Genomic DNA, 13,311 nt, shown 5'->3' with positions numbered 1-13,311 from the left:
TAATAATTTAGAGGCTGGAACATGTAATATAATCTATGAATGATTTATCATTTTGGGTTAATGCTTGCTGTGAGTACCTTCATAGATTGAGTTAGTGGATTATATTTAACAGTCCCTTTAACCTTAAGTTAACAGGGTAAGATTATTAAACAGCTGGTACGTCTAAAAATGTATAGAAATTATTATACAAGGTATGCAAATATTACTATCTACATTTTACTGTTTTAAATTTGTTTTTAATTTAGTTTTACGGAAAATTTATTTTTTATGTTTATTAGTGTTACAATGAAGTACTACTTGGTTATGTTCAAATTATTTTTTTATTTGAAGTTTTAATCAATGTTTTTTACCTTTGTCGAGTAGCCATTCATCAACTACTCGACCAAGTCGATATGGAATTCGCTGTCTAGCAATCGCCAGGCGCTCGTTATCATTGTTTCCTTTAAAGTTTAAAGAGACATTTCATTGGTTAAAATCTGTAAGGTCAAAGGTTAAAAGTTAATACTTAAAGCTTGAGCTATACAGTTGCCACATGATTTTTTGAAATTTGGAATTTTAAAAAGTTCTACCTAGAACATTTCATGTTTCAGACTTGTCATTCATTCATTTATTTTATTTTAGCAAACAAAATTATTCCTATGTTAATTGAAAATTAGAAATCTGCATTTGAGCTAGGTTATTAAACTTATGTTATAGACAGACCCGAACAACCAATTTAAACAGCATATAATAGCTTTACCAAAAAATGACCGTTGATCTCAGGGTTTTGTCTTTTTGATGTTTCTTATTAACTAGTTAAACATGTTCAGGTGAAACAGGTTTAAGTTTTCAAAATACATTCAACCTCTTATTCCAGATTAGTAATTTATGAACACCAAACTTCATACCATCTTTGGCACACTGAAGCATCTAAAATCGGCCTAGAATACTTTATGTCCTATTCAGAAAATAGAAATTCTTATTCATTTCATTTAATACATTTATCACAATGTCTGAATAGTTCTTGTATATTCCACACAAATCGGTTTATCGATTACTTGGACATCACAAGGGAATATATCTTGCATCATCCAAATATGTTATTACAGGAAAAGGCTTTGACAAAAGTGACTTTATTTTATTGTCCTTCAGTTTCACTTAAAGCTTACATGTTGAAATGTATAACACTTGGGAAAAAATTTTATGTATGTTCTTTTACTCTCAAATATCTGCTTTTATTAAACCATTCTAAATAATATGTGACAGTGTAAGGAACAAACACGAGCCACAACGGTGCTTCCTCCTCACACATTGAAACTAAATGGGAGCCTCGCTTCTTTGAACAAAACATTATCTGATAGAAACACAGTTTAAACTGACCTTGAGAATAGATGAATGTACACCTGATCTATAAAGCACTTAGGAAGATCCCGGCTGCCATCTCAGTGCTCAGCTGCATATAGGACAAGAAGCTTTTCTCGTCTGTGAAAATTAACTAACAAGGAATTTGAGCTAAGACATTTTGGCAAAAGCTCAGAGAACTCAGAGGAGAAAGAAATACTGGACGTTACTACTGCTGATAAAAGACTGGAGCATTTTGCTCAGAAACGTAATAGATATAAATTTTTCTCAGAATAATTTATAAATACTTTCTTATACTGTTTGTACTGTACACTGTATTTACCACAATAAACCCACCATTATATTAGTCACATACTTCTAGAGAAATAGAAAAGAACTGTCACTTAGGCCTTAACAATTTGTTCTTTGAATGTGTATTTGACTAATAATGTTTCATGCATTAGTCCTTAATTTAAAATGTAAATATGTTGTATTCTTGAAACTAACATATCGTTGTGTGAAACTAGGGGTCATTTTAATATACTGATAATCTGAATAAAACCCCAAGGATAGGGGCACCTGGGTGGCTCAGTGGGTTAAGCCTCTGCCTTCAGCTCAGGTCATGATCTCAGAGTCCTGGGATTGAGCCCCACATCAGGCTCTCTGCTCAGCCAGGAGTCTGCTTCCCTGCCTCTCTGCCTACTTGCGATCTCTTTAGCTCTCTGTCAAATAAATAAAAAATTAAAAAAAAAAAAAAAACCAACCAAAACCCCAAGGATACAAACAGCTTAAATTCTAAGCCCATGTTTGTTTTAAAAGAGTGCACAATTTGTGTTTTCTTCTGTGTGCTTGCATACAAATTATATTTGGAAAAACACATTAGATATGATATTGGTTATCTTAAGGCTATGAGATGAATGATGAATATGTGGTTTTGGCTTATATTTATGTGATAAACATGTTTATGTGCATAATTTGATAGCCAAACATGAAATAACTTTTCAAAGACACATACCCTTTGCTCTATTAACGTCTTTGTCCAACAACTCTCCTATCAATTCATACTGTTATAACTCTCCTGATGACTTTATAATTTCAGGTGGTTCCATATGCTGTTGTTCACGCTAGAGTGTTTCCATCATCAGAAATGATTATTTCCTCAGATATCACCCAAATTTAGGCTCCAAATCACCTCTTCCCCAGTTGCTACTATAGCATATTAACAGACCACTCTGTGTCATCTCTGCAGTCAATTGTACCTATTCTCCACATGTCAGCTGATATCTAATAATGCCATTTGCCTATTATAACCGTTCTCATTGCCTTTAGGACAAAATCTCATGCCCCTGATGAGATTTGTGAGTGGTTCCAAGATCTGGTCCTTTCCTACTTCCTGTTCCTCATCTCATGCCTGCCCCTGCCTTGCTCTCCTCTGTCCAAACTCATGAGACTTCTTTCAATTTTTCTAAGGCTCTCCTTCTTCCTCTGGGCTTTTGCACTTGTAAGTTCCTTTATTTGAAAGGCTCTTCTTCACTCTCACCCCATTTCCATTTTCCCTTAGCCAAACATGACTCATTAATGGAGTCTTCTCAGCAGAAGCATTTTTCCTCCGAAGGTCTTTCTTGCTGTCCCCAAGTCAGATTAGGACACTTGACTACATGCTTCCCTAGCACCTGATACATGTCCTTTGGAATAGGCACTGGCCTTATAATTGCATACTCAATAAATATTTTCCCTCTGAAGTCTGAAGTTCAATACAGTCAGATACTGTGTGTGCTGTTACTTACTATATTCTCAGTGCTAGCATGATACCTATCAAATAATCTCCTACGAAGTGTCTGTGGATTGAGGTAGTGAAGGAAATCTTGTTTTTATTTCTGATACCTTCCATGGAACAATTGCCTCATCCTACAGCCTAACAACATTCACAAGAAAATGAAAGCAAATACTTATGCCCAGAGAATAGATCCATCCAGCCGAGCCTCCCTTTAACTTCCCAAAGGAAAATCACATAGTTCATTTATAATTTTATCTCTTTAGTGATGGTCACTTAAACATCCACATAGTCAATTCATTACTTGGTAATAATTACGGTTTCATGCCACAAAATAAATAATCATAGTTAGTATTAGTAGGGGCAGTAGAAAAGACCTAAGTAAGATTGGTGGAGAAAATTGACAGCTTTGTATATTCTTTTTGAATAGCTTTTAAAAAAAGCAAGTAAAAACACATAAAAATATATACACAGATATATACAATTTGCTCTTAAACCTTTGGTACTCACAGAACAATTGATATAATTGATTGACACAATTTAAGCCAACAATAGCTCTTAAAGATCCTTGATGAGACTCAGATAAACCAACATATACACCATATTTCCAAAGAATAACAAAGAGGCCACTTAACAACAGGAAAGTATTGAGTAGGCAGCAGAGATAGGTGTAAAAAGATGTGATAATTTTTTTAAAAAGGTAGCCACATGGATGGTACCATACAATCCCATCCCCCATGAATATCAGATGCCTTCTAGTTCAGAGACCCTTTTTTTTTTTTTTTTTTTTTTAAACAGAGAGATTTGATTTTGAAATCAAAGGACAGACTTTAGTCTTTGTTGCAGTAATAGATGATGGGAAATCAGAGGGCACTCACTTCAGTTCAATATATTTATTTTAGTTTCCAAAGTCTTTGTTCTTCTACTGAAATAAAAAATTAATGACTTCTCTTGTGACAAAATTATATATAAATACACTATCAAGCAAACAAAGACACATCTAAATAGAGGGCTGTAATGATGATGTCTTTTAACAGATGAGTCCCAAATCCCTTCTACTATTGACTATAAAATAGCTCAGACTGTTTATGTTCACCAGGAATAAGCCTACATTTTGCCTCCACCTCATGATTGTCATTAACAAGCTTCATATGAAAAGTCATTATTGAGGTGTATTATTTTAAGAAATTGCTCAAAATGCATTTTATCGCATTACACATTCATAATGATATGTCATTTACAAAACAACCAGTAATTTGGTATGTTTGTGTTCATTTTTAATACTTGCAGAGTTTGATATACATCTAAATTTAGCATGTAATATAAAGAACATAAAACAACCAATTTAATTGGGAAAGGTCAAAGATAAATATAATTTCCAATGACCTTTTCTTTCCTTTGGGAAGGACTGGGACCTAATACCAAACATGCTGTGATGTAGAAACACTACATAGTACTTCTGAGCATGGTCAAAGGAAGCAGGCCTATATGGACAGGACAGATTAGAAACAACTGGAATGTGGGGCCTGTGGTGGCACAGTTGGTTAAGCAACTGACTCTTGGTTCTGGCTCAGGTCATGATTTCAGGATCATGGGATTGAGTCCCATGTTGGGCTCTGAGCTCAATGAAGAGTCTGCTAGGGTTTCTCTCTCCCTTTCCCTCTGACCCTCCCTGTGTGTGTGCTCTCTCTCTAAGAATACAAAAATAGATGAATCTTAAAACAAAACCAACCAACCAAACAAACAGTACCTGAATATTCAAATCAAGCCAAAGGTGAATCTTGGGGAGAAGCTATTTTCATTTTCAAGTTTCTTAAACCAGAGGTAAGGATAAAGTAATAATGACCCGCTTATAAAAACCCTATTTATTTTGGAATTATTAAAAGGACACAAGAAGAACTTCAATTTTTAAAAAGCATACAAATCAACTACAGCAATCAACTGAGCATATATATCAGGTTTATGGTAACAGAACTTCTCATCGAATTGTTAAGACATGCTTTAGTTTCATACTTCCTGTACCTTAATAAAACTAGAATGAGGTTTTCCTTTTATTTTCTTTTTCCTCCAGTTGGTTTTATGTGGGTTAAGTATGTTGGTACCTCCACAGAAAATGTCACCAGTGACATACACATCTCTGTTGAAGTAATTTCCAAGCAACAAAACAGTATGTAAAACCTGTGTTTATTTTCCTTTGAATTGTGAAAGGATTCAGTATTTTTTTAATTAATTAATTATTAACTGTACTATAATTAATACATAACATTAGATTAATTTCAAAATTCAGTATTTTTGACAAAAGACAGGCTTCTTATAACTGGAATAAATTTCTAGGTACAAGTTCTAACTGCAGTGGCCACTTAGGCATAAAGTGCTAACTGTAATGGATATTTCAAACAAGGTTCCAGGGCTGAAAAATAAAAAACAAAATCTGGTTATTCATTTAGAGTGCAACTTTCTTTATTTTGACTGAATCCCAGATAGTTTCATTCTCTTACTAACCAATACTGTTTGGTAACACTATAGAATATTAATTTTGTATGAACCAGTAGACCTCAAAGAACAAGAGTAATTTCAAAGAATCAAGGTAAGCAGCAAGAAGTAATAAAACTCAAATCTTTGACTTGTAGTTAAATTTCATGGTGGGACTCAGAGAATAAAAAGAAATAAAATTGTAATCATAATTTTATGACTATTGGTCAGTAGAGAAAAGCTATATGAACTTTGCTAATATATAGTTTTTCTCCTCTCATTTTCATAAATCTTCACTACTGATATGTAATTTCTCCTTGGAAATAAAAGTGTCAGTTTTCTAAACGACAACATAATATATTAGAAGAAAAATAAGGAAAAGCTGTGCTATGAACCCCAAATTTGTCCAAAATAGTATGAAAGTAAAAACAGAGTTTTTACTTCAAGAGTCAAAATCAATAAGGCTGTTAGTACCATTAATGTCATATATATGTCACATATAATGTCATATATATATATATTTTTTTCCCTAATCTTGCTCCTCTTTCATCAATCATGATTTTGTCATTGGAGTAAACATAGGCCAGGGAAGTAAAATGTTTTGTCCTTAAATGTAAGACAATGATGTGTAGCTTGAAGTTGGGCCCACTATGGTGCATATAGATTGGCAGAGAAATTAGTATCAACTTGGGATCCCCCCCCCTTTTTTTTTTAATTGCAGAGAACTGATGGTTGAGTTGATCTGGGAGAAATTTTGGTAAGTGCCTCACTTCTAACGAACTATATATGAGAGACATATTAGACTCAATGAATCTTCAGAAATATGCCTAATTTCCAAGAATATGTTTCTTTGTATTTATTTTAGTGATTTCTGGAAAATGAATTGAATTGTAGATTCCCCCAGTAGTGCTTTCCAAAGTCCATCAGTAAATATAACATTTGCTTGTAATGGAAATAACTGTCCTTTAACTAAGGCAAAAATGACAAAGAATTGGATCTCTATAAAAACAGGTGGTAGAGGTTATAGATCTTGTAGTCATGAGGTCACAGGCCTTCCAGAGTATGCCTGATCCATGGCTAATATAAAGCAGTGATAGATTTGGATTGTCACCAAGACTTTTAAGACCTTATGGAATTATAAACACATACTACCAGCTTCTAAAACTGCTTCTTTTCTGACACTCAGCAAACAAACTAGTAAGCCTACACCTAAGTTTCTTGCACTTTGGAAAACCCACTTTTTAAGAATGAAAGTGGTCTATAGGTAAAGGAATTAAAGAAAATACTACCAGAAAAGGGGGTAATAATGTATTGAGTGGCTTTTGTGCTTTACTGTGCTACTGACTTTTTATATAGGTCATCTCTCATTTAGTCCTCATATTAATCCCGGACCATAAGTATCTTTTATTTTATAGATTTAAAAAATGAGTCTCAAATAGATGATATAACTAGGACAGTGTCATACAAAATAGATGGAGGAATCATGTGAACCCAGGAATATTTGACTCCTAAGCTACTCCCTACAATAGTTATTTTTTTTTAAGAAAAAAGTTTCAAACATCCTGAGATATAAAGCCCCAACATCTTCCCTTTAATCCTTATTGCTCTCTTATATAATGGAAAATATCATGGTCTTGTTTTTAAAGGTTCTGTTTTGTTAAGTTTGGGGTGGGATTCTCCTCTTGGGCACATAAAATCAGTAATCATTCCAAATCCTTGAGGATTTATCAGGAATCTCTTTTTATCACCTCTATTTTATAGAGTAAGGTAGTGAAGATCTGTTACAGTAGAGATCCCAGTGAGGAATAGCATTTTATTTTCTTTTTACAGTGATGCCCTGCCATGCAAGCCAACTGAGACATAAAATACTCTAGGCATTCCTTATATTAACCTCTTACTGTAAGACAAGTCCAAAACATAATAACCTACCAAGTTCACAGGTCTTTGTGATGCTATCTTCTCCAGACACAAGTTGTTAAAGGACAAAGGGTCCTAGTCATGAGTGAGAAGACTACTGCATTTTGTTGGCTTGTGGGAAGAGGGATGGGACTGCACAACATATTAAAGTGAATTCTGCTTGGACCTCACATTCCCTCCCTTTTTTTTTCTTCCTTGCTCATCTTTTATCTCTGCTCTTCCCTTTATACATCTCCAGGGACCCAATGCTTAAATGCCATTCATCAATAACCCAATGCGTACATCCATTCCTAGACATATCTCATGCACCCAAAAGACTGCACCTTCCTTCTCTAGTTCAGTAGTTAAATCCCTTGTTTCTTTAGTATAGCTTAGGTAGACATTAGGAAAGCAATCTAACTCAATGAAGTCAATACATAAGAACCAACAGTGTACTCCAAAAGTACTGTGTTGAGTATACATCAATACATCTTATAGATCCTATTATTAAAGAGCCTACACTTTGTCTGGGGAGTCATGGGGCAAAATGAAGGAAGTTAAGTGGAAGTTCAGGATAATAGATAACTTCTCATAAGTATATAACTAACCACTATATGAACTGTACGTGCCACAGAAGTTCAGAGAGGACAATGGACGACAGAAAAACAGAAGGTATGACAGAACACAAAGGATTTTACCTAGATAACAAACAACCTAAATTTTATTGAAATAGTAGCCAGATAAAAATGTGTTCTACTATGTATATTAATCCCCAAAAGGATTGATTATTAATTATCTTTTTCAATTTTGTGAAGCAGTATACTGATTATTGATTATCCTTTTCAATTTTGTAAAGCAGTATACCTGCAGATATATTTTTTAAGTAAATATATTCTCCAGTAGAATATATTTAGTCTCAAACTAATTGTAAATATAAGTATAAATAATTAAAATATTTATGCTATGTGAAGTGAACCATATAATACACACAATGTTAAAACTACTAAATAAAATATGGTGAAAGTTGACAAGAATTTGAGGGCAATATGCAAAAATGAAAATATTTGAGTTAGGATGGAGGGATTATGGATGATCTTTTAAAATTTTGATTGCGTATTTAAACTATGTTTGTAGACACTTCAGTTTTGCTCCCATCTTCTAAAAAAAAAGTGGAATTTTCTATAAGTTAAATGTAGCATCTGAATGCAATGCTATACAAAGAGAGAGTGGAACAACCCAGACACATTTTCAGTCAGCCCACTTAAACATCTGGAGAGAGCACAGACCACTGCAGTAGAGCAATGTCTATTTATGACTAATGCTTCCTATGTTACCCAAGCTCCTTGTGTGAAACAGTAGGCCTTTAGATCCAGTTAAACAATATCTTCCTATGAGACTATTAAGATACTGAGCATGAAAGCCACAGGCTACCTACTGCAGAGTTTAACAGTTCTTTGGGGAAGAAGTTAGAAGCTTACTGCACACCTAACTGGGTTAAGAAATTTCTCCCTTCATGTCCCCCTGTTATATGGAATTACATTAAGATATCTAGTATACCTTTATACAACAATTTGTAGAAGCCCTTGTTCGTCTATGCCACTTACATTCAAACATTTTAATTTGGATATTGTTTCATCAGGAGAGGTAACCTTGTGATCTTTGGATCTCACTGCCTATGTGGAATGAATAGTGATTTATATGTTCTTCCCTAAGCCTTCCCATGTTGTTGAGTTTCTAATGCAAAGAGACTAAAATATCATATAAAAAACTAGTAACAAGAAATAAAAAGCAACAGGGACAAGCAGATAACAGAATACAGAATGTACTCTGATAAGTTAAAGGTCATACTCCGTTATCACGGATACTGAAGAGCTCTTTTGTACTAGCTGTGTAGCATTTAAGAGAGAAGAATGGTTTAACAGCTACAAAAACAGAGAAGGCCACTGATAGATATCACTCTGTGGTGAGAAAAAGGAAAATGAAATGTAAGAATAGCTCCACACTACCTTAAAAATGGCATTTTGCCATTTTCCCAGATAGGAGAATCTTAAGTACCTTCTAAATCATGTCAAAACATTTAAGCTTATCCACCCTAATAAGAGCTTACATGTATATTTAAGCCTCCTTTTCCCAGTCCTTGATTTCTGAGAATCAGAGTATTATGTGGTATAGCTCAATTTTCTACTTTCTCACACCAACCCTGACTTTTAATCTGTTCTTCTTAATATTTAGACGGTTCTAAGGAAGAGGAAATAAGGAAATGTCTCATCTGTCATCTACTATGGATTAGAAATTATACTGAGACAGTTTCTTAATCTTTGGTAAAGAGAAGTCTGATACTATTGCATCCTAATCTCATTTTAAGGGACCAATCTCTCTCCTTCACTTGTAATCAGAATGCAGGAAGATTTTTTTTTTTTTTTTCCCAATTAGAAAGACGGGGTTTGCCAACTGTATACAAATTGTTTCAGATAACATGTCCTGGAAGTACCAAGGCCAGGCTAGAATGGCCAGTCCTCCTCAATCTTATAAAATGTACAAACTCTTAAATAAAATAACTATTATTTTTTTTGGACAGATTAAATACTATAGATATGAACTTAAAACCCTAGAATGACTTACCCCCAATAAAAATGTATTTTATATATCAGCAATGATTTCATTTTTTTCTCTTTTTTATAGACATTTATTTGTTTCTTTTTTTATTTATTTCAGAGAGATAGGGAGAAGGACAGAGGGAGAGTCTTAAGCAGACTCTGTGCTGAGTGTGGAACCTGACGGGGGCTCAATCTCACAACCTTGAGATCACAACCTGATCCAAAACCAAGAGTCAGATGCTAATTGAGTGTGCCACAGAGGCGCCCCTCTGTGCTTTCTTTCAAGTAAACCCATGTGGTCAGACTCGTTGTGGAAGAAGAATCCTCAATGGCTAAGGATACTGGGCTCTATATCCTGGCTTTCTTCATGTTTAGCTTTTTAACAGGGGACCAGGAACACAACATTTTTGAACTTCAGTTTTCTCATCTGTAAAATAGGTATTTGTAAGAAAAATCAACATAATAAAGTATATGTAAATCTCTTAGCAAAAGCACATGGCACAAGGTAGGCTCTAAGTAAATACGAGTGATATATTGTGATTGTGTCATTATTTGTTGTCTGGTCTAATCTACCTAATAGGATGTACGTATGTATCTAAGAATATAGAGATTGCAGAAATTGTTTCTCACTCATCTGACATCAGAGAGGTGGTAAGAAAAACAAATAAATTTTCCTTTCTTAAGACAAATAAAGGAACTACGCTTATTTTAAGTGTGTCCTCAACCTCACAGATGCTTTGTCAAAAAAACACTGCATTTTCTCCCAAGCAATGTCAAACCTCTGAGAACCTGTTCAGAGGTTTATGCATGGCTACCTTGTAAGCCAGTAGGAACACCCGAAGGGAGGTCATTAACTTTAGGAGGCCACACAAAAAGAAAAAGCCAAAGTACCTGCCCTAAGAGAAAATGGAATTCAGGAGACCACGATCTATTCTGTGCAGCAGTGTAGTGACAAAGTTACTCCCAGAAAAGGAAAACCTTAGAGATCACTGAGGTCTCCAAATGATATTTTAATCTGTACATTAATGCCTCAAAGAGATACATTTCAAAAAGAATGCCTCTGACTCCTCTTTTTTTCCCCCTAAGGCTTGTGGTAAAAACAGGCTGTAGAAATTATGAACAGAAGTGGATACTGAGTGGCCGAAAACAAGACAAGCCCCCCGATCTGTAAGATGCGATTAGTGGACTGTGTGGCCTCTTACGTGGTCACCAATGCTAAGGACCAAGGATCCCAAGTTAAAGGTAGGGTTGTCAAGAAGACACGCTTCAAGCCGTCTTGTTGACATGTGCTGTCTGTGGAATTTTTTTTTTTAATAGGGGAATTAATTTTAGACCCATTGAAAAACAAGATATGATCAATGTTTTCTAACTCTGCAAATAACTTTAAGAGACTGAAATTTTTGATTTGGCACATTCTTTTTTTTCTTCCTCTTCTTTTTTTTTTTTTTTTTTTTTTGTTGTTGTTGTTGTTGTTAACTATCTCATAGTGCTTTGACAAAATTATGAAGACTTTGAGTTGTCATCTGTGGAGATCTATAATTAAGCCATTACAATTTACTGATAGGTTTTATATTGCAAATTTGTCTTCCTTCTTTCAGCTATACAGACACACACACTTTTTACCAGGCAGACATTCCTCTGGCTTCTCATTCTACCCACCCACTGAAGCATATCACTCCTCTGACAGCCATTTCAAGAGAAGAAAGGCAAGCACAGGTTGGGTTTTAGGAGATTTCGATTTTATAAAAAGTAGTCAAGAGGATGGAGAAGTGCGTTATGATGCTTGGAAAGAGATTTGTCTCCTCTTCATTTTAAGTTCTTTTTACTAAAGCGACAGAGGACAATATCAAGAGGCAATATGACTTTTTTTCCCCCAAATCTATTACTTCTTTTTGCAAACCACTTTTGTCCAAAATTTATTCAAGTAAAATCTTTTCTTGAGTTACTCAAACACCTGTGATCTGGGAAACTATACTGTGGGGGACATTCCTGGTTCAGGAAACAGCCTCATAAGAGTTTCCATCCAATCAAGTCTGACAAGATCAGAGTGGAAAATCTGCAGGTGGCCTAAGTGTAGCTTCCAGTCTGGATGGAGATCACCAAGTAAGACCCAGATATCCTAAAGAATGCAGCAGATACACCGGAGAAATAGGACACTGCATCTCTCAGAATGAGACTGTGTGTGAAGGTATTCACTGCTATCAGTATTTCCCCTAAACTTAAGCCACCTGTGACTTCTAGTAGATCCCTAAATATAGAACAGAAAGGAGAGAAGGATAAAAAACCTACAAGTATGTCTTAACCAAGTTTAAGCTGATACTCCACTAGTAAGGGTAACTGAAATTTATCCCCTTATATGTTGTTCTTGTTGTTGTTGCTGTTCTTCTTCCTTTTTTTTTTTTTTTTTTTTTTAAAGCTGTGTCATTTTCAAGGAAAGGGCTAAATTAGTTGGGTCATACAACTCTGGTCTAATTAATACTTCATTTAACATTTTTCCTGAAGTCTTCAAAGTACAACCGGCCTTGTGTTGACTTCAGGGGAAATAAACAGTTTATGGACATCTTCCACAAGGACCCTTCTATTACCTGAAAACTGTTATGGGCAGAATTGTACCTCCCATTCCCTGAAATTCATGTGGTGAAGCCTTAACTCAGTACAGCAAAATGCAACTATATTTGGAGAGAGGGCCTTTGAAGAGGTGATACAGTTAAACCAATACCCTGTAATCTAGACACACACAGAAAGACACCAGGGGCAGGTGACCAGAGTGAAAAGACTGTGAAAACACAGAGATGGTAGCCATCTGCAAGCAAAAAGTGAGGCCACCAGAGAAATCAAGGCTGCCAACACCTCAAGACTTCCAGTCTACAGGACCATGATAGAATCACTTGCTCTTTAAGTCATCAAGACTGTGGTATTTTGCTATGAAGCCCCTAGCAAACTAAAATAGAGATCATTTAAAACTATTTAAAAATATGTATTGTTGGCCTAATCACAGACCTTGGATACCAAGCAGATGTGACAGCATTTTGCCACAATGGTTAAAAGGTCTGGATATGAATACTCCTGGGTTTACATTTTAACAAAGTACCAACTTACTGTCAAAATTATACCCATTTTAGGGGTGCTTGGGTGGCCCAGTCAGTTAAGCATATGCCTTTGGCTCGGGTCATGATCCCAGGGTCACGGGATCGAGCCCTGCATTAGGCTCCCTGCTTGGCGGGAAGCCTGATTCTCTCTCTCCCACTCCCC

General features: G+C 35.2%; 1 protein-coding gene across 18 annotated transcripts in view; it reads right to left on the bottom strand.

Annotated features, from left to right (window-relative positions):
• NRXN1 (neurexin 1) overlaps positions 1-13,311 on the bottom strand; it is a 1,159,797-nt gene that overhangs the window by 136,279 nt on the left and 1,010,207 nt on the right. For all 18 annotated transcript variants that reach the window (XM_059406092.1, XM_059406088.1, XM_059406087.1 and 15 more), the window contains one exon: positions 351-440. In XM_059406092.1, the coding sequence (XP_059262075.1) occupies positions 351-440 (90 nt within the window). The remainder of the gene's footprint in view (positions 1-350; positions 441-13,311) is intronic.

This window comes from Mustela nigripes, chromosome 7 (genome assembly GCF_022355385.1).
Source record: "Mustela nigripes isolate SB6536 chromosome 7, MUSNIG.SB6536, whole genome shotgun sequence".
NCBI classification, from domain to species: domain Eukaryota; kingdom Metazoa; phylum Chordata; class Mammalia; order Carnivora; family Mustelidae; genus Mustela; species Mustela nigripes.
This window is presented reverse-complemented; position numbering and strand designations above follow the sequence as displayed.